At 46.8% G+C, this 22,558-nt stretch overlaps 1 protein-coding gene across 1 annotated transcript in view; it reads left to right on the top strand.

The window, feature by feature from the left end:
• Positions 1-22,558, top strand: part of TNS1 (tensin 1) — a 206,022-nt gene that overhangs the window by 22,079 nt on the left and 161,385 nt on the right. Inside the window, 1 exon segment of the mRNA XM_039844732.1 lies at positions 9,002-9,039. Within this exon segment, the coding sequence (XP_039700666.1) occupies positions 9,002-9,039 (38 nt within the window).

Below are 22,558 nucleotides of genomic sequence, written 5' to 3'. Positions count from 1 at the left end.
TTCTCTGGCTGAGAGGGCAATTGTGGGCTATGTTTTATTCACCAAGCCCAGTCCAAAGGGTTTGCTGGGCTCGCTGGTTCCTCTTCCAGTGTTCAGGTCTCCAGCTACAACCTAGTAACCTTCAGGACTAGTGGCTGGGGGTGACGGCTGGAGTGGGGTGTGTAGAATGACAAGCCCCTGAATTCACAGTCTCCAAGGGGCTTGCCATGCTGAGGGAACTTCTGCTGCAGGCTGAGGGCAGTGGGGACACTTACCTAGATCTAGAGAGACTGGGGGATTCCTCCGTCTCCTCTGGCTGCCCTGCTCTACAGCTATGATGGTTCTTCCATCTCCTGCCCTCCTGTGTTTCACTGTTTAGTGTAATATGGCTGAAGAAAGTGGGGCGGGAGATGGGGGTGGGGAAGGGAGTCAAAGAAACTAAGGTCTGGTCCTGGTTCTGGGAACTCAAAGAGGAACAAAGAAGACAAAAAACGAAGGTAGTGGGACATGTGGGCATAAGTGTGACAGATATATAGGCAAAGAGTCCACTGCGAGACCGCGGCCAGTCCTCTACCTTGCTGAGCCTGTTTCTTCTCGTGTACCGTGGGGTTGGTAATAAACCCTGTCTGTGTCTCACAGGGGGTCATTGTGAGGAACCTCTTGGTTCTGCGTGTGGCTCTAAATGAGTACTCATGATAGAGTACTCTGTCCCTATGAGGGGGACAGAGATGGACGAGACGATGGGAGGAGGAGAGGCCCAGGGCCTCTGTTAGTGGCTCAGGCTCTGTTTCTGGCCTTGCCACTCACAGGCTGTGTGACCTCAGATAAATCAATTCCCCGCTCAGGCCTCAGTTTCCTCATCTATAGATAAGGAGGTGGGAAGAAAGCTCACTGAGGCTCAGACAGCGGGAGGGCCTGGGAAATTCCCTTGTTGGAGTCTGTAAAGGCAAGAGAACTGTCCCAGTGTGCGCACATGAAATCCATCTGACAGTCATGAACGGAGCCCCTCTGTGCTGGATGCTGTGCCCGGTGCTGGGGCCAAGACTCAGCCCCTGACCTGAGAGGACAGATATGCAGCCAGACAGTCAAAGAACCTGGCGGTAAAACTGACACAGAAGTGTGTGTGAAAAGCTGTCTCTGACTTAGCATAGATTTTTCTGTCTGGCTTCAGCAGGGAAGGCATATGTAGGCTGGGTTTTGAGGGATGTGTAGGAGTTCCTCTGTTAAAACAACATAATTCCCACAGGCCCCTGGGGCAGTGCCCTAGGGAGTCTAGGGCCTGGCCCAAGGGCCCTAGCTTTCTGCTAGACTGAAACCCAAGGGAAGAGACCAGAATGCCAGCTCAAAGAGCCCAAGGGCTGACATCCGGGCATGGATTGGAGCCCAGGCTTAGACTATTTCCCTTCTCGATGCCTCTGCTCAGCTTGGAAGGTGGGAACAGTCACTTGCGATTTCCCCAGAGTAGGACACACTTGGGGAAGACAATCCAGCCCTTAATGGGAAAAGCCTACCCAGAAGACCTCACTGGTTAGATTGGGAGAAATCTTGTTTCAGGAGCTCTTTCTCCTGTGTAACTTCACTGGGGATCCCAGCTTCTCCCCTACCAGGGGAGAGGATCTCTTTGGAGTCATCAGAGACAGCCTGCTAGGGTAGGAAGACCCTGGGTTCTGGTCTTGGCTTGCTGTGTGACCTTGGGTTAGACACTTAACCTCTCTGGGCTTGGCTTTCCCATTTCTCTAAATGAGGGTTTGGACTAGACCAGAGGTTCTAAATGGTATTCCAAAAGAGCTGTAAGTTTCTTTGGAGGTGCTTTAGAGGCCCGAGGGGGTAGAAAAAAGGGGAAATCCAAGGGGAGACCTAAGGGGCTGGGGCCTTGAAACCCCCGCCTACTTCAATCAAAGCAGCTCTGGATCTATAAATATATCTAGAGGCAGGATGGTACAGTGGTCTTGAACTTGGCTCAGACATTCTGAATTCAAATCACAGCTCTGCCCCTTACTGGTGAGAACTTAGGCAGATTGCTTCACCTCTCTGAGCCTTGGTCATCTCATCTTTAAAGTGGGACATACAGCAAACCACCCTCCTTGGCTTACTGGGGGGTTTAAATGAGATAATAGGCATAAAGTGTTCAGAACAGAACGTGGCACATAACGAGCATTCAATAAATATTATTCAATATCATTGAAATTCCATGGAAGAGTTCACCTGCATGAGAGTTTGGCTGCAAAGATAAAAGTTTGAAAACCACTGGATGGAATGATCTAGAGGTTTCTTCTTGCTCCAACTTCAGAGCCACGCTGTGCCCACTCCCCTGACCACCCCCGAGATACCTCATATCAGTCAGGGTTCTCCAGAGAAACAGAACCGACAGGATGAATGGATGGATGGGTAGATAGATAGATCGATGGACAGATAGATAGATGTAGATATTGATCGTAAGAAATTGGCTCATGTGATTGTGGACGCTTGGCAAGTCCAAAATCTGCAGGGTAGGCCGTCAGGCTGGAGACAGAGGGGAGAGTTGCAGTTCAAGTCCAAATCCAGTCTGCTGGCAGAATTCCCTCTTGCTTGGGGAGATCAGTCTTTGGTCTGTTTGGGCCTTCAATTGATTGGAGGAGGCCCACTCACATTATGGAAGGTGATGTGCTTTATTCAATGTCTATTGATTTAAATGTTAATCTTATCCAAAAACAAAAAAAAAATCCTTCACAGAAGCATTTAGAATAATGTTGAACAAATATCTGGGTACCATGGCCTAGCCAAGTTCACATATGTTATAAACCATTACACACCCCCAGGCCAAGGCATGAAGACAAGTCAGGCATGGCAGTTCTGTGAGGTCCGGTGGGCAGGTGGGTGACTGGGCCCATCTCTCTGCCAGCCAGGGAAGGAGCCGCGGCTGGCCAGGCATGTGGGCCTTTATCTCCGGGGTCAGGTGCACGCCGAGGCTCTGTGCTCATTTTCCGACCCAAGACCAGGAGGAAAAGGCCATTTAGATCCCAACAATGTTGGCTTCCTGTGTTCCCGAGAGTCAGGAAGCCACTCCAGGACAGAGTATGCGGAGCCGAGTGAGGCAGGAGCCGGCCGAGGGCTGGTGCTGGGGGTGCGGTTCTCCACTCGGCAGGTGACCTATGGACCCTTCCCCACTATGGGGCTCTCAGCTCCTCTCAGGCCACTGGCTGGGCCTGGGCGCCACTGTGTGGGGGCAGTATTGACACTGCGGGTGGAGATGGAGTTCTCGGGGCTTCGTGGAGCTCTGATGTGACCAGGTCACTCCAAGAGGGCTTCATCTTGCAGGGTCATTGGCTTAAAAGGCCACTGCCTTCTGTGGGAGCTGGGGGAGGCCACGGTCCACTTAGGTGGGGTTGATCTTGAGATATGTGTCTGAGGAGGACTCGGGCATCTGGGGGACACCAGGAGGGGGACGCCGTAGGGTTTTCCCCAGTGAGAAATAGCACTTGGTGCAGTGGGCATCCCTGACAACCACAGCCCGGGGTTTCCGCTACAGTATTTGGGATGTTTTCCAGGTTGGAACGTGGGTTTCTCCCCCTTTTTTTGGTTGCACAGAGGAAGAGGGAGGTGGTGACTGTGATGGAGAGACTGGCTGGGCTTAGCACAGGCTTTCACAGCTAGAAGAGGGCGTGGAGACCATGAGCGAGAGACAGCGGGGTGTGGTGGGGACAGGATCTGGAGAGAGCAGCTCTGCCAGAAGCGTCTCTACTAAGAAAATACGTCCTTGTGTTTTAAACATTGAGCCAGCTAATGAAGACAAGGGTGCAGGCCCAATCTACTCTGGGGGGTGCCAGCGGACTGCCTCATTTGCCGAGCTGGAGTCTGAGACCCAGAGACGGGGAGTGACTTGCTTCACGTCACGCAGCTATGTGTTAGCAGTCAGGACTGGAACCCAGGTCTCCTGCCTAGGAGATGGGGGCTCTTCGTGAAATAACAATATGACGAAGATGACGAAGATGCTGGTGCTAACAGCGATCCCTTATAGAGAGCGGACTCTGGGCCAACCACATATATTAACTCGGTTAATTCTCACAACCCTGTGAGGTAGTTGCTGTTATTAACCCCGTTGTATAGATGAGGAAATGAAAGCTCAGAGTGGTAAGGTAACTTGGCCCAGATCTCAGAGCAAGTGCATGACTGCATCTGAGCTGAGAACCGGCAGGTTAGGGGATAGATGAAGAGCAGGACCAGTGGATGAGTGGATGAAGGGTCAGTGACTCTTAGTCCCCCCACCCCTTCACCAGGCTTGAGCGTAAGTGGTGTTTGTAGTGGTGCACTCGGGAGGCACTGACCGTGGTCCCCACTTGCCATCTCCCAGCAGGGGCTGGAGCTGCAGCGTGGGGCTCACTCACCTTCACCGGTGTCTGTTCCGTTGTCCCAGAATGTAAGCCCTGGTTCCAGGAGTTTAGACCGGGGAGAATCCTTCCACTCCAAAACTGACTGCACATTTATTAAGCTCCACCTGTACATCAGACTCTGAGCTAGGGGAAGGGCGGGATACAAGGCTGCAAAATTTAACAGGATCTCCCTTTCTGCCTTAGAGAAGCAGTTGGATGTGAGAGAGAACAAATCTTAAAGGGTTACTCAGTCCTCTCAGGTGACAAGAGCTTTCCAAGGGGTGTGAGCTGAAGATTCTGAGAGCACAGAGGAGCAGGACTATCTCTGAATGCCTGATTATTCAGGGAATGACATTTCTGAATTGGTCCTTGAAGGATATTTATGAGGTCACCATTCCTAAACTGCTCCTTGCAGACTCAAAGTGTGATGTGGTAGGAAGAGATCTCTTTTGGGGCAGCGGCTAGAGGTGGAGGCAAGACCAGGCCATGCAGGGTCGAGGAGCTGGACAGAGGCTACGAAGCAGGGAGCGAGATGACCAGTTTGCACTTGAGAATAGTCTGTGACTGTGGATTCAAGGGGGATGAAGCTGATGGAAGGACAGCTGATCTGAAGTGGTGCAGTGATGGGGAGCTGGGGAGGCGGGTTGAGATTCAGCAGCTTCTTTGGAATTACTTCCTGGGCCATGATGACTAATCGCTTAATAAGGTGAGCAAAGGGAAGAGGGAGTTACAGAGAGAAGCATGCAGGTGCCTGGGGAGCAAAGAGGGACCCAGGCGATGACCTCTGGGTTTCCAGCATTGTCTTTTGGTCTCTTGCTTTCTGAGGAATCCTGTGCTCTGGTTCTCCATTAATTATCTGTAACTGCACAAAAAGTTATCCCAAAACTTAGTAGTTTAAAACAAATACAAAATTATTACCTCACATAGTTTCTGTGGGTCAGAGATTCATGAGTGACTGAGATGGATGGTTTGGACTCTGGATGTCTCATGAAGTTGTAGTCAAGATGTCAGCCGGGGCTGCGGTCGCCTGAGGTTCAGACTACAGTCGGGGGGGTCCACTTCCAGGGGGCTTTGTCATGTGACAGCCAAGTTGGTGCTGGCTGATGGCGAGATGCCTCAGCTGTTCACCAGATGTCCCTCTCTATAGGGCTACTTGAGTGTCCTCATGACACGGTAACTGGCTTTCCCCAGTGATCCAACAGACCCGAGTGATCCAACAGACCAAGGCTGAACCGCAATGCCTTTGATGACTTACCCTCGGAAATCACACACCAGCATTTCTACAGCGTCCAGTTGGGTATATAAACCAGCCCAATTCATCGTGGCAAAGAACTAGGGAAGGGTGTGCATACCAGAAAGCAAGAAACACTAGGGCCACCTTGAAGGCTGGCTGCCACGGCCGCCCCTTCTGTAACACATCTGAATGTGCCATTGGTCTGGGAAGTGAGAAGCCAGCAGAATGGAATGGCCAAGTTTCAAGTTACAGCAGGAAGACTCACATTAGAGAGTAGAGAATATTGTCCTGTGGGAGAGCCCTGAGCAAGGTGACCAAGATAGTAAAGGTACTTTGCCTGGAGGGGACCCAGGGCAAGAGGGCCTCCTGGGGGTTAGAGGGGCAGGTGCTTCTGAAGGTGTAAAAAATCTATCCTTCTGGGGCTTGGCCACGCCTGCCACTTGAGTTCTGTTTGCCGAGCTTCTGCCTTCTGGGCTGGGGGATGGGGGAGTTAGTTCTTCCTTCACTCCCCACCTTAGAGCTTTCAAGGACAAGCTCTGCATTCCAGCCTGCAGGGAGCACTCAGCCTATTGTACTGCAATTGCCCAGTGATTTCTCCATCTGCCCTCCACTCAAGGGCATTCGTTGAGTGTCTGCCCACTGAGTGACAGGCAGAGCTGCCCTGTATGGTCATGCAGGCCATTCGCTGCCGAAGGCGCATACCCGAGAGGGCCCTGAAGTCAGCCCACGCTTTGCTCACCCAGCCACACACCCAGATTCAGGGCCGAGTCCGCCTGGAGAAAGGGCGCCTTCTTGCCATTCCCACAAAGATACTGTACTCAGCTGCGTGTCCATGGGGCTTGTCTTCCCAGAGGGCCTGGAGTAGAAACAGCTCTAGCTACTGGGGATATGGAACAAGTGAGACGGGCATGCTCCCTGCCCTTGTGAGTCTAGTGTGGGGAGGTGTACTATACATACACGAGCAAGAATTCCCCAAAATGACTTCGGATAAGAAGGAAATTATCAGGGTGCTGCTGGGAAATAATAATGGCAGAGCTTACTGTAATTTGGGTGGTCAGGGAAAGCCTCTTTGAGGAGATGGCTTTCGGGGGATTCCAGAAGTGGAAGGATTTGACTCAGTGAACAGTGGGAGCGCTGAGTTGAGGGAGAACGCTTCGGGCAATTAGAACAGCAAGTGTAAAGGCCCCAAGGTCTGAAAGAGCTTAGTGCATCGTGCATTGGGAGGCTGGAGTGGACACTTAGGGGTGCCTCCGTGGTTGATATGAGATGTCGAGGGGAGGGGTGTGGCTCAGGAAAAGAGTACGATGGGCATGATTAAATGCAGGTGCACATAAACTCCAGGGGAGATCATCAGTCAGGTCAACATTTATTAAGCCTCTACTGTGTACCAGGCACTGTGTAGACTGTGTGTGTGTGTGTGTGTGTGTGAGAGAGAGAGAGAGAGAGAGAGAGGAGGGGGCGGGGGAGAAGGAGACCGGTCCCTTCCTTGAAGGAGCACAACTGCAGGAACCGGAGTGTTAGAATGTACGCTCTGTGGTAACACAGAGACAGCTTGGTCTCCCCGGCAGGAGGGTAGAGAACAGTGAGCCACGCCTCCAAAGGAGGGCCCAGGACTTATTCTGGAAGGCCTAGGGTTTGATTAGCAGAGGAAGGGGAAAGGTCCCTCTCTCAGGAGGCAGTGGCCTGGTGGGGGACCTGTTTGGCTGGAAGAGCCTTCCAAGCTCAGGCCACATGGCCTGAGGCTTTCTCAATTTCACATTCCAGGGCCAGAAAAGAAGGCATGGGGGGTGGGGGCTGGGGAGGCTGCTGCTGTCAGAGTGGAAACACTTTCTGGAGGGCAGTTGCCACCTGGAAGAGTGGGGTGGTGGGGAGAGAGAGAAGCAGAAAGCCTAGCCTGATGGGCGTGATTTGACTTGGGTGGCCAGGGGTGGGTATGTCCTGCCGTAGCCAGGGGTGGAGAAGTCCCCGAACTAGGCTGACTGGCTGGTGGGGTCAGGAAAGCCTTGCTCAGCACCGGCTGAGTCACAGGCCTGAGCTGGGGCCAGGACTAGGTTCTGGAAGAACAAGGTCCCAGGCTAGGGCCAGTGGCCAAGGTCACATCCCAGACTCTACCTAGTGTGCCTCCTAGCTTCCCCCAACCCCCACTCCCACAGTCAAACCAGAAGCCTTAGGGTAGGGGGCCCCTGAGCCTCTTTTGGCAGCTTCGGGCCTTTATCTGTGCCTCAGTCTCCCCTACTGCATTCTGCTGAGAACCACATTGGCTCAAAGCTGGAAAGGGGTTGGGAGAACTGTAGATCCGAGAGGCGGGGAAGCCAGCTGTGGCCAGGGTCTGTGGCTTCTCAGGATTTGGTGTCAGGGTGCTTCCCTTGCCTCTCCCTCCCCAGTGCCCCCAACCCACATGCCTCGGCAGGCCCTGGCAGCCAACAAGGCCATCTCCGTGCAGAAACTCAGCTCATGGACCCCTCACCCCATCTGTGGGACAGGACTGGGTGGGAGGGGACCACCAAGCCCCCTGGGTGGAGGGCCCTGTAGGTGGGGTGTGGAGGGCCCTGTAGGGGGGGTGTGCAGGGCTAGGGCATTCGAGAGCTGTGGGAACCCCTTAGGGAAATTTGATTCCAGCTTCCTGGTAGTGGGAGGGAGTAAAGTAGCAAGTCATTATTGTGTGTGTGTGCTGTGTGTGTGTGTGTGTGTGTGTGTGTGTGTGTGTTCAAGTCATGCAAGTGTGAGTCTGAGCATCTGTCCACATGTCTGTGTCCCCATGTCTGTGTCAGGCTGCACTCTGACGGTCTCCCATGAAGTTGTGTGTGTTGGTACCCCCCAGTCAGAGGTTTGTCCTTGGCATGAGTGTGGGTGCGTGAGGCTATGTGTGCCTGTATGGTTGAGTGTTAAGTGCTTATGAGTGTCTGTGTGTGTGTGTATGGGTGTAAATGTGTATGTGTGTGTGCACGATCCTCTCCTGGACCATGAATTGAGTCTGTGTGTCTGGGGGAGAATGAATGTGATGGCTCCCGTGCCTGCCTGGTGTGTGCCGTGTGTGCCGTAAGGGGAGAAGGCCTCCCCTTATTCCTTGGAGCCACTGCCGAGGGGCTTGGGTCGGGCCACCTCTGCCCCTGGCAAGGATCCAGCGGAGGGCTCGGTCCCCTTCCCTGCCCCAGCTCCTCCCACCTTCCCGCCCCTGCTGGAGGGGCTCTGGCAATGGGGGCTCGGCGCCGGCCGGCCCACAGGGCCGCAGTCCCGGGCGTTCCCGCCCCGCAGGCCCGGGGGAACTGCGGCAGCCGCCCCCTCTGCCCCCTCCTCTCTGCGTCCCTCCTTCCCTCCTTCCCTCCTTCCCTCCTTCCCTCCCGAATGCGATTGCGGGCGGGGTGGGAGGAGATTTCGCCGGAGTTTCCATTTCATACCTCGCGGCTAAACTTTCTTTCTGTGTCTCGCCCTCTTGCAGTCTGCAGCTTCTCCTGTCATCGGAAATGCCAGGCCAAGGTAAGGGGCCGTGGGGCAGCTGGCCCCGCGGGAGGCTTGGGGACGGGACCCTCTCGGGGTCCTGGGACGGGAGGTGGTGGTGGGGGCGCCAGTGAAGGGGGGGCGGTCTGGTCCCCTCCTCTTCTCTTTGTTTATGCAAACTTCCCCGGGGCCCGGGCTCAGGTCAAGGAGTGAAGGCCGAGGGGGGCGAGGGGGGGGGCGGGGTGGGCAGCGAGGAGGATGGGGTGGGGAGGCGCCTTGGCCCAGCAGATGTCCTGGCTGACTACTGAAGGTGGCTGAGTGAGGACCCGAGCTTAGAAGAGAAGACAGAGAAAGCCTTTGAAGATATTTCCCCTAGTTTTCAAGGTAGGGTGGGAGTCTGGAGGGGGAGGGGGGTGCAGTTCAATTACTCTGCGGGCCACCCAGAGCCCTGGTTGGCCCAATTTGGGCAGCTTAGAATAACTCGGGATGAGTCCAAAGCCACAGGACCTCAAGAGCGAAGGGGGAGAGATAGGGGAAGTGGGAATGAAATCGGGAAGAGTCTGAGGTCAAGGTGGCCCTGGGCCTGGAACCTCCTGACCTGCCATCCTGCTCTCTGCTGGCCAGATCCCACTTTGGTCCTCGATTTCCCCATCAGTGTTTCCAGGCTGGGCTTTGTGGGAGAGGACAACTGAGGCAAACAGACCGGGGTGGGGGAATGCTGGGTCCTGGTAGGTCAGGCTGCTACGCCCCTGCTGCACCCTCTCAGGCCAGGACAGAGGGATGATGGGTTAGCTGGTGGTGGCTTCTTGGAGTAATGAGAGGTGGGAGGTGGGGGGCGGGAGGTGGATTATGAAGGATTATTTGGGAAGGAAATTGTTCTGTCTGGCGGGCTGAACTCTTTGGAGGTGGAAACGCTTGGCCTTAACCTTTCGTATGCAGCCAATTTCTGCGTTGTCCCTATTATTGCTTATATCCGCCCTGTCCTCTCGCCCCTGCCTTTGCCGTTCACACTTGGTCCTTTTGAAAGGAGTTCGGTGAATGGAAGGAGGAAGGAGAATACTTCGAAAAGGAGCACTGAGCAGTTGAGGTGTAGGATTTGGCACTTCTAATGCTCTACTTCTTATTAGCTGGTGGACCTTGGGCCAGTCATGTAACCTCTCAAGGATATGGGGATAAGAAAAAGTTATTATGAGGATGAGCTGGGATAATGTGTGGGAAGTGCCCCGCACAGTGCCTGACACTTAGTGGACACTCAGAAACATAGCAATTGATAATTATCAATTTGTAGCTCAGGGCCAAATATTTTTTCAAAGCAGCGTGCTGATAGATCAGGCAGGCGTGCGAGGGATTCCACTTCCTCCTGAATGACCTTGCGCAAGCAAAGTACACAGCCTTGCTGGGGGCATCTCCCCACCTGTAAACTCCAGGTTGGAGTGTTCTCCTAGCAGAGGTGCCAAGGGCCTGGCTCTCAGTGGGCACATCTGTACAGTTTCTGCCTCTCCCTCGTCTTCCTTCCACCTTTCTGACTTCTCAGCCTTTTCTTCTCCAGGTGGGGAGTGAGTTTCTGCTTCTCTCTATCTCTCTCCGTGTTCTCTTCATCGAGAGCAGACTTTTCCCACCCTTGACCCCAGAACCTTCCGGTGTTCTTGCTTCTCCCCAGTCTATCCCCACCCCCACCTCCTTACCTGCACCTGTTTCTCTTAGTAACAACGAACATTTGTACAGTGCCCTAGGCCTTGGAAAGCGCTTCAGTGCATTATCTGATTTTATTCTTCTAATTCCATCAGAGCATAAAACAGGCCAAAAGATCCTGTTTTACAAATAAGGAAACTGAGGCATCCAAATGTCGAATGACTCACAGTATAATTCCTCACCCATTTCTGTCCCTGGGCCTTTGTGCTTCCTTCTAACTGTCCCATCTTGCCTACCAGCAGACATTTCTTGATCCTCGCTAACCTCCCTGCCCCTTTGCCTTCCTTCTCTTATGGCAGCAGATATGGTTAGAAACTGGCAGTGAAGAGTCTGAGTAGGGCCAATAGGGGGCCCGGAGATGCTGAGAAGTGTGACAGAAGTTGGCCTCTTGTACACCTGCCTCCTGTGTGGAGACAGAGGGGTGCCAAAGTTGACTTTTGTGTGTGTGTGTCGGGGGTGGTGTGGGTGGTGGAGCAGGGAGTTGTAGCCTGCCTGGCAATTCTGGCAGGTACTGGGAGCTCAGGGTACACTGAGCTCAGCAACCCTGCTCTGCCCAGCCAAGGCCAACCAGGAGGGAAGAGGTGGTCTGGCAGGGCAGTGGCCGGACAGACAGATGGGGCTTGTTATAGGATTTTCCTCTATAGGAAATGGAACCCACTGGTGGTGTGAGTTGCACTCAGCTGGCAAGTCTCCCCATAAGCCACAGCTCTTACTGTTGCCCTGCCCTTTCCTCCTGCCTAGAAGGGTGACGTGAACCCCAGAGCACACAGCAGAGCTCTGTCCTCTGGGTGTTATAACCAGGTCAACTTGGAGGCCCTCTCATCCATCCCCCTACCTTGAGGCAGAGCTCATTAAACAAGTGTTTACTGAACACTTTCTGTGTGCCAGACACTGTTCTAGGTGAACAAGACAGACAAGGCCTTTGCCTTCATGGGACTGACATTCTAATAGGGGAGATAGACGATAAATAAGCAAATAAGTCATGTAAGAAAATAAGTTAGAACAATGAAATTAGAGAAGGATTAGGCTCCGGTGGCCCAGGAAAACGTCTCAGAGGAAGTATTGGGTAAGATGAGACCCAGCTGATGTTACATGATGATCTGAGAGATTAAAAAGAGCAAGTGCAAAGGCCCTGAGGTGAAATGAGCTTGTCAGGCTTGAAAAAAGTCCACTGGTAGGGAGTCGTGAGCCCTGGAGGGTATGCTCTATCGGATCTGATCTCTGCTTTGAGAAGGCCACTCTGGCCTTGAGCAGGCATCGGGAGATGGGCCACTGATGTTGCTCAGGTGAGAGAGGCTGGTGGATTAGTCTGTGGCAGGAAAGACCATGAGAAGGGGCCAGGTCTGGGATGCATTCTGGGGTAGAGCCCAGAGCCTAGCTGATGAATCGGGATGTTGGGTGTGAGAAAGAGAATGGACTCAAGGATGACTCCCAGGTTTTTGGCCAGAGCCACTGGGTGCACGTGGTTCCATTTACTGTACTGAGATAGATGAAGTGTGTGAGAAATTTCTAGGAGGAAGGCGCCAGAATTTCTGCTTTGCTTGCTCTCTTATTTTATGGTTCTTTTCTCACACCCTGGGGGTTTCTTGCAGAGGCTGATCCTCTCCTGTCCTATTAAATTCACCCCTCCAGTAAGTGGCTCGTTCTGGATGCCTTCATATGCCACCTTCTAGACTGTTACTGCAGCATGAACTCATGGTTTGGAGAAAGGCCTGTATTATTTATCTGTAGCAATACAATGTAACGAAGTAGCCCCAAATTTAATAACTTAAAGCAGCAACAAACATTTATTATTTCATACAGTTTTTGTGGGTCAGTAATTTGGGAGCAGCTTAGCTGGATGGTTCTGGCCTGGAGTTTCTCAAGGAGTAGCAGTCAAGATACTGGCTGGGTCATAGTCATCGGAAGGCCTGACTGGAGCTGTGGGATCCCCTTCCAGCGTGGTTCATTCATGTGGCTAGCAAGTGTGGGCTGGCTGTTGTCTGGAGGTCTCAGTTTCTTGTCACAAGGACTTCTTCATAAGGCTGCTTGAGTGTCCTTATAACATGGCAGCTGGCTTCCTCAGAGTGGGTGATTCAAGAAAGAGCAAGATGGAAGCCACCTATCTTTTATATCCTGGCCTTGAAAAACAAACACTGTTATTTCTACAATATCCTATTGGTTACACAGGTCATTCTCATTGAGTGTGGAAGGGGCCTATAGAAGGACATGAATACCTGGAGGCAAGAATCAATGGGTGCTATCTTAGAGGCTGAGAGCCACAGATGCCCAGAGAGGGCTAGGCTGATCTGGCGCCTGGGAGGCCACAGGAGGGGGGTGGGAATCAGACATACCTGGGTTTGAACTCTATCCCTGCTGCCTTCCAGCTATGTGAGCCCTGTCTTAGAGGATTAAATGCACATTGGCATATAATAGCACCTTTCTCCTTTTTTGGAACCGCAGGCGAAGACTGGGAAGGGGCCCAGATATTCTGTTCCTTGCCCCTTGGACCTGCTTGAGAGAAAATTCTCAGTGCTAGTAGAGGAGGGGCCTCGGTGCTGGGTGCAGAGTAGATGTTAAGTATGTGTTTATTGCACAAATAAGGGTAGAGAGGTATGTCGCATACTCAGCTTCTAGAATAGTGCCTGGCCCAAAGAAGGGGTTTCAATGAAAGAGTAAAAGAGGAGAATAAAAGACTGTTGAGAAGCAAAAGGTTTCTATAGGGAGAAGCTGGGGGAGGGGTGGCGCACATGAGAGCAGGAAAGAAGGAACAGCGAAACCATTTTTAAATTCCCCTCCCAAAAGCATCTCTATCCTTTGACACAGAGATGCTCTTACTAGTAATTCTGATCATTTACATTTTCTAGTTGGGGTATAACTCACATACAGTCAAGTACGTAAATTGATAAATCGGTATATGTATATGAATCAGATCAAGATCTAGAAGATTTTCAGCACCCCAGAAGCAGCCCGTATGGTCCCCTCCAAGTCAATATTCCCCCAAAGTAATTGTTATTCTTACTTGTACCATCAGAGATTAGTTTTACCTCCTTTCGAATTTCACATAAGTTAAATCATACAGTATGTTTATGGCTTATTTCACTCAATCTTATATCTGGGAGGCTCACCTATGTTCTTGGGTGTTGCAGTGGCTCATTCTTTCTATTGCTATGTTATATTCCTGTGTTGAATCAACCATAATTTATTTACCCATTCCACTGTCGATTGCCACTTAGGCTCTTTCCGGTTTTGGGCCGCTGTGAACAGATCAGCTCTGAATACTGAATCACCTGTGTCTACACAGAACTTTGTAATATACAAAATGTTTTCACTGACTTTCTCAGTTCTGTGAGGTGGGCAAGGCTCATGGTAACCCCATTTTATAGATCTCAAATTGAGGTAGAGGGAGGGTTACCCACTTTGGCTAAGGGCATCTGAGCATAGTGGCCTTCTATACAATTCTGACGCTGCCCTGGGATGAATAAGTGGAGAGCCGATGAGAAAGGAAGAGAGAATGAGAGCGAGCGAGAGAAACAGATGCATAGAAAGAAGGAGCTGGTTCAGGCCCTGGAAACTCACGGTAGTTGAAACCCTACTCCCCAGGGCTCCTCCTAAGTCTCCTGAAGGAAGCAAGTTCTACGCCTCCCTTAGTCCCCACCCTTATGTTGCATAGGGGTTCTTATCTGGCGCCAATTGTTTCTCTCCTGTTGAGGATTTAAAATGAATGGCCCAGGATTTGTCTTCCACTTGTATGCACAATAGATTTTCTTCTGTTTTGCTTTTCTCCTCGCTCCCCTGCTATGTGAGTCCACAACCTCCAGGTACATTTTATTTTACTTTAATTTTCTAAAATAACTTTCTCTTTTTATTGTAGTTAGCATACAATATTACATTCTTTCAAGTGTACAACGTAGTGATTAGACATTTATATAACCTTCCACCCCAATAAATCTAGTATTCACCTCACACCACATCTAGTTATTACAATATTATTGACTATATGTATTTCCTATGCTGCACTTTATAGCCCCATGACTATTTTGTAACTACCAATTTGTACGTCTTAATTCCTTCACTTATTCCAGCCATCCCCCAACCCACTGCCCAATCTGGCAGCCATTAAAATATTCTCTGTATCTATGAGTTTGTTTCTGTTTTGTTTGTTCATCTATTTTGTTTTTCAAATTCCACATATAAGTAAAATCATATAACATTTGTCTTTTTCTAACTTATTTCACTGGCATAACATCCTCTAGGTCCATCCATGTTGTTACAAATGACAAGATTTCATTATTTTTTATGACTGAGTAAATTCCATTGTATATATGTACTACTTCTTTATCTGTTCATCTATTGATGGACACTTACGTTGCTTCTATATCTTGGCAATTGTAAATAATTTTATGATGAGCATATGGATACATGTGTCTTTTTGAATTGGTGTTTTGGGTTTCTTTGGATATATATTCAGAAGTGGAATTACTGAGTTTTCTCTTATTTCTCTTTGTTTTAGAGTCTATTTTGTCTAGCATAAGTATTGCTACTCCAGCTTTTATTTTTCTGTTTCCATTTTCATGAAATATCTTCTTCCATCCCTTTACTTTCAGTCTGTGTGTTTTTCAGTCTGAAGTGAGTCTCTTGTAGGCAGCATTTGTAAGGGTCTTGTTTTCTTATCCATTCAGCCACCTTATGTGCTCATTTAATCCATTTACATTTAAAGTAATTATTGATAGATGTGTAGTTATTGCCATTTTATTATTTATATTTTTGATCTTTTTTTCTCTTTTTAAGGAAGTCTCTTTAACATTTCCTGTAATACTGGTTTGGTGGTGATGAACTTCTTTAGCTTTTTCTTGTCTGTGAAGCTCTTTATCTGTCCTTTGATTCTAGATGATAGCTTTGCTGGGTGGAATAATCTTAGTTGTAGCTCCTTGCTTTTTATCAGTTTGAATACTTTGTGCCACTCCCTTCTGGCCTGCAAAGTTTCTGTTAAGATATCAGCTGACAGTTTTATGGGAACTCCCTTGTAAGTAACTAACTGCTTTTCTCTTGCTTCTTTTAAGATTCTCGCTTTGTCTTTAAACATTGGCATTTTAATTATAATGTGCATTGGCGTGGGCCTCTTTGGGTTCATTTTATTTGGGACTCTGCGCATCTCGGGCTTGTAGGTCTATTTCCTTTGCCAGGTTAGGGAAGTTTTCCATTATTATTTCTTCAAATAGATTTTTATTTGCTTGCTCTCTCCTCTCCATCTGGTAACCCCTATGATGCAAATGTTGGTACATTTGATGTCCCGGAAGCCCCTTAAACTATCCTCAGTTTTTGGATTCTTTTTCCTTTTTGCTGTTCTGATTGAGTATTTTCTGCTACCTTGTCTTCTAAATCGCCGATTCAGTCCTCTGATTCATTTAATCTACTGTTGATTCTCTCTGACGTATTCTTCATTTCAGTTTTTATGTTCTTTATTTCTGAGTGGTTCTCTTTATGTTTCCTGTCTCCATGTTGAAGTTCGCACTGCAATCATTGAGAATGCTTATAACCAGTGTTTTGAACTCTGCATCTGGTAGATTGCTTATCTCCCATTTTGTTTATTTCTTTTTCTGGAGTTTTGTTCTGTTTTTTTCATTTGGGACATGTTTCTTTGCCTCCTCATTTTGGCTGTCTGTGTTTTTTTTAATAATAAATAAAATGCCAGGTACATTTTATTTATTATTTTTAAGGAGACTTTTAATTTTGAGTTGTTTTAGATTTACAGAAAAGTCTTAAAGATAAGAGTGCCTGTGTAGCCCACACCGTTTCCTCTAATCTCCAGATTCATTTTTGAGAAACACTGTTTTTCACTCTTGATTTGCCACTTGTGTTGAAATAGCAGTCCCAGCTAACAAGAGCAGCTCTTTCCAGCAAAATGCTTATTGTTCATTCCAGCTCAGATGAGAGTTAAATGAAAGAACCAGACCTGAATTTTTGACCAGGCATCCTTCATCCTCTGGGTAGTTCCTTCTCACCTCCTTTAGCTCTTTCCTACCCTCTTCCCAGACCCTGCACCTCCCTGTCTCAAGCACCAGGTGGGGGGAGGGAGGAGACTACAGCAATGATTTGGTCTCTTCCCCTGTATCAAAGGGGTTTAAATCCCATTCTTTAAGCTTGAAAGGAAAGGAAATCCCATAATTAACCTCCACCTTTCAGTCACATTACACATCACCTCTCCTGCTCTCTCATAAATACACCCTCAGCCTTCTTTCACAGTTGTATTGGAGGCTTGTTGTATTCTCCTTCTACTAGGAATACCTTGATTGAGGAGAGGATTCATGGCCCCAGTACCCACAGTTTCTCTGAGCCCAGTGGAATTGGTAAGCTCTTTGGCCATGGAGACAGAATGTTGAGTTTAAATCTTGACTATGTTGCTAACTGGCTGTGTGACCTTGGGTAAGTTAGTTCACTTCTCTGAGCCCCAGTTTACTCATCTATAACATGGGGATTATAGTAGGACCTATCTTGTAGGGCTCTCATGAGCACTGAGAATGCCAACCTCAAAATTAAGTGATCAAAGTTGCTAATATTAATTATTTTGTATTCCTTCTGCCTTCTCCTAACTTATAAAAGGTGGGGAGAATTTGTGAGACCGATTTGTGAGGGCCCTGGTGTCAAGACTGGACACTTGCATATGTTTTATTTCTCTTTCTCTCCATTATCAAGAAAGAGTGAGGAAATCAAGCAGGTGAATATAATGTGTCTTTTGCTTGTTTATTTGCCTCAGGGTACCTGAGATCTATAGCAGCATCTGGGACCTTGTTTGTACATTAGAATCACCTGAGTGCATAGAAAATACTGATGCCTGGGTTCTACTCCTTAGAGATTCTGATTTAATTGTTTTGGGGCATGACCCGTGTGTTGGGATTTTAAAAAGTGGTAATCAGTGGTAGGCGTGTCTCATTCTGGAAAAGAGTCTGATTGTTCTGTAAACGTTAAACATACACTTGCCATATGACCCAGCATTCCTACTCCAAGGTGATTACCCGAGAGAACTAGAAACATGGCCACAAAAAGACTTGTATATAAATAGTCATAGCAGCTTTATTCACAATAGCCCCTAACTGGAGAAAGCCAAATTCTGTAACAGGTGGATGGGCAGAAAAATTCTGATATAATGGCCCAGTGGAATACAGCACTCGGTAATAAAAAGGAATGAACTATTGTTATGCACAAGATGTGGATGAATCTCAAAAATACTGTGCTGAGTGAAAGAAGCCAGACACAAAAGAGGACGTACTGGATGATTCCATTTTTATGAAATTCTCAGCAAGGCAAAACTATCGTGACAAAAAAGCACTTTAGGAGTTTCCTAGAACTGGGGGTGGTGGGAAAATTGACTGCAAAAGGATGTGAGAGAGCTTTTTCTGAGTGATAGAAATGTTCTTGATTGTGGTGTTGGTTATGCAGATTTGTATGTTTGTCAAACTCATTGGACTCTATGCTTAAAAGGGATGCATTCATTGTATATAAATTATATCTCAGTAAAGTTGATTTAATTAAAAGCTTCCCAGATGAGTCTCCTTTGCAGCCACGTTTGAGAAATGCTGGTCTACCACTTCTGTTCTTGCTGTCTTGATCAGCACTGAGCACAGTGCCAACTGTGTTTTAGCGCTCTCTGGGGCCAAAGGCCTCTCTTACCCTTTTTTTTTCTTTTGTTAACAACTTTGTTGAGGTATAATTCACATACCGTACAGCTCACCCATTCGAAGTGTACAATTCAATGGTTTTTTGTGTATTCAGTGTTGCGTGGCCATCACCAGTCAATATTAGAACATTTTTATCACCTCAAAAGGAAACACCATCTACTATAGCTATCACTCCTTTATTCCTCCATCTCTTCCCCTAATCCTGCCTCAGCCCTAAGCAACCATTCATTTACTTTATGTTTTTACATATTTCCCTATTCTAGACATTTCATGTAAATGGAATAATAGAATGTATGGTCTTCATGTCTGGCTTCTTTCATTTAGCATATGTTTTCAAGGTACATCCTTTTTATGACTGAGTAATATTCTATTACATGAGTATACCATGTTTTGTTTATCCATTTATCGGTTGATAAGACATTTAGGTGGTTTCTGTCTTTTAGTTAATATGAATAATGCTGTCATGCATATTTATGTACAAGTTTTTGTGTGAATATACATTTTTACTTCTCTTGGGTAACTTGTTTATTTTGAGGAAATGTTTAATTGTTTTCCAAAGTAGCTTATGTAAGTTTCTAGGTCTGCTGTAACAAAATACCACAATCTGGGTGACTTAAAATAATAGAAATTTAATTTATTATCTCATGGTTCTGGAGGCTAAAAATCCCAAATCAAGGTGTCTGCAGGAACATGCTCCTCTGAAAACTTTAGGGGAATCCTTCTTTGTTTCTTCCTAGCTTCTTGTGGTTTGCTGGCAATCCTTGACATTTCTTGGGTTAAAGATGCATTGCTCCAATCCTTTGTCTTCACATGGTATTTTCCCAGTGTGTCTTCACATCATCTACCCTCTGCATCTGTCTGTGTGTCCAAATTTCTATAAGGACACCAGTCCTATTGGATTAAGGTCCACCGTACGATCTCATTTTAATTTGGTTACCTCTTGTTTAACTTGAAGACCATACTTTCTAATAAGGTCACATTCTGAGGTACTGGGGATTAGGACTTCTACACATTTTTTTTGAAGGGACACAATTCAACCCATAACATTGCCCTACTATTTTACATTCTCTCCAGCAATGTATGAAGGTTCTGATTTCTCCAAATCCTTATCAACACCTATCTGACTTTTTGATTATAGTCATCATGGTGGATATGAAATGGCATCTCATTGTGATTTTGATTGGATTTCCTTGATGACTAATGATGTTGAGTATCTTTTCATATGCTTATTGGTCATTTATAAATCTTTTCAGAGAAATATCTATTCAGATTCTTTGCTCATTAAAAAAGTTAGGTTGTCTTTTTATTATTGAGTTATAAGAGTTCTTTAATGTTGAGGATATAAGTCTCTTATCATATGATTTGAGACATTTTTTTCCCATTCTGTGGGTTGTCTTTTCATTTTGTAGCACAAAAGTTATAAATTTTGATAAAGTGAACTTTATCTATTTTTTTCTTTTATGAGTTTTGTTTTTAGTGTCATAGCTAAGAAGCCATTGCCAAATCCATGGTCATGAAGATTTATCCCTATGTTTTCTTCTAAGAGTTTTATAGTTTTGGCTCTTACAGTTAGGTCTTTTGCCCATTTCGTGTTAATTTTTATATATGGTAAGAGGTAAGGGCTCAATTGCATCCTTCTGCATGTGCCTATACAATTGTCCCAGAACCTTTTGTTGAAAAGATTATTCTTTCCCCATGGATCTTGACAACCTTGTCAAAAATCAGTTGATCATAGATGTGAGGGTTTATTTCTGGACTCTTAATCGTATTCCATTGATCTGTATGTCTATCTTTACACCAACATCACGCTATTTTAATTATTGTTGCTTTGTTTACAACTCTTTTGAAATTGGGAAATGTGAGTCTTCCAAATTTGATTTTCTTTTAAAATATTTTTTGGCTATTCTGCATCCCCTTGAGTTTCCATATGAATTTTAGGATCAGCCTATTAATTTCTACAAAGCAGCCAGCTGGGATGCTAATGGAGATTAAATTGAATCTGTAGATCAATTTGAGAATATTGCCATTTTAACAATATGGAGTCTTTTGATCCGTGAGCATCTTGGGATGTCTTTTCATTTATTTAAATTTTCTTTAATTTATTTCAACACTGTTCTGTAGCTTTCAGAGTACTGTAAGTTTTGTACTTTTTTTTTGTTAAATTTATTCCTGTGTATTCTATTCTGTTTGATGCTATTTTAAATGGAATTGTTTTCTTAATTTCATTTTAAGATTGTTCATTGCCAGTGTGTAGAAATACAATTGATTTTTGTATTTGATGATTTATCCTGCAACCATGATAAACTCATTTGTTAGTTATAATAGTTTTTAATGGATTCCTTAGGATTTTCTGTATACAAGATCATGTCATCTATGCATAGAGATACTTTTACTTTTTCCTTTCCAACTTGGATGCCTTTTTTTCCTTCCTTCCTTCCTTCCTAATTGTCCTAGCTAGCACCACAAGTCTATTGTTGTCTAGAAGTGGCAAGAACAGAAATCCTATCTTATTCTTGATGATTATTTATTGACATTAATCGATTTTTAGTTGTTAAAAAACTTTGCCTTCCTGAGATAAATCCCATTTTGTCATGGTATATAATTCTTCTTATTATATGTTTCTGAGTTCTATTTCTAGTATTTTACTGAGGAGTTTTGCATCTCTGTTCATAAGATACAGTGGCCTTTTTTTTTTGTAATGTCTTTGGTTTGATATCAAGGTAGTACTGGCCTTATAGAATGCATTGGGAAGCGTTGCCGCTCTTCCAGTTTTTGGAAGAGTTTGTGAAGAATTGATATGGATTCTTTAAATGTTTGGCAGAATTCACAGGTGAAGCCACCTGGGCCTGCGCTTTTCTTGGCGGGTAGTTTTTTGATTGCTAATTCAATTTGTTATAGGTCTATTCAAATTTTCTATTTCTTCTTGAGTCAGTTTTGGTAGTCTGTATTTTTTTAGGAGTTTGTCTATTTCATCTTAGTTATCTAATTTATTGACATACAATCGTTCATAGTATTTTTTCAAAATTCTTTTGATTTCTGTAAGGTCAGTCGTAATGTACCCTCTTTCATTCCTGAGTCTAGTAGTTCGAGTCTTCTCTCTTTTTTTCTTTTTTTAATCTAGCTAAAGGTTTGTCAACTTTGTTAACCTTTTCAAAGAACCTACTTTCTCTCTTACAGGGGTTTCACTTTGTTTATAGCCACTGTTTATTGAGTGCCTCTGCATGGTGGCTACTTGATACTTATCTCATTGAATCGTTGAAAAACCACACATAAAGCAGATGTAATTGGCTGTACTGTCAAATGAGAAAATTGCAGTGAAATGCTTTGCACCAGTACATCTAACAGGCAGTGAACCTGAGTTTCCAGCTCAGGTCTGAATGTCTGGCCCTAAAGCCAAATGGATTCTCACTACAGCAGAGGATCCTGTTCCACTTTAGGCTCTACTTTCTGTTCCTTTGGCTTGTTTTATGATTTCCAAGGGGAAGAGCATGAGTCACCATTCCTTTGCATCACCTGTTCGTGGGCTTCAGCCTCACCTGGTGAGCCTATTAAACATGTCCTGGCCACTTTGGTTCAGTGGATCTGGGTTTGGGCCCGGTCATCTGCATTATTATCTAACCCTCCCAATAATTCTGATGCTAGGATCCCCTGACGGTACCGAGTAACTCATGTTTGCCCCTGGAATCTCCTCAGCTCCAGTGGGTGCAGGGCCCCAGGAAGCCACTGGTTCCTCTGGACTCTGCTGGCTTCTGCTTCCCCTGGGGTGGGGTTCAAGGATGAGGTCAATCTTGGGTGGGAAACCATTTTCTCTCTGTTTTATAAAAATTTGTGAGAAGTTGTAACAACCACTCCCCGCCACCTCCAATCTCCTTAAAAGTTCTCTCTGTGGTAATAGAGAAAAGCGTAGGAACTTCCAGTGTAGAACGGCTCACACACACACACACACACACACACACACACACACACACCTTGTTCCCCACTGCTGCGAGGGGCAAGCTTAGGGGAGAAAGTGACACTGAGCTGTGACTGGCTTTTCATTTTCCTGGAATGTGGCTCCCAAAAGGTCTCATATTTTTCAGCAGTTCTGACTCTGGGGCTGTGTCAACATCACATGGGGTGGGGGTGGTTTGCTGTATCTGAGAGACCGGAGGAGTCAGGAAAGAGGAGGGTGGGAACTCCAGCAGGGAGAAAAGGGCCCATGGGAGGTG

This window comes from Pteropus medius, unplaced genomic scaffold, assembly GCF_902729225.1.
Source record: "Pteropus medius unplaced genomic scaffold, Ma_sr-lr_union100, whole genome shotgun sequence".
Lineage (NCBI taxonomy): Eukaryota > Metazoa > Chordata > Mammalia > Chiroptera > Pteropodidae > Pteropus > Pteropus medius.
The sequence above is the reverse complement of the archived record's forward strand: the minus strand, read 5'-3'. Positions and strand labels throughout refer to the sequence as shown.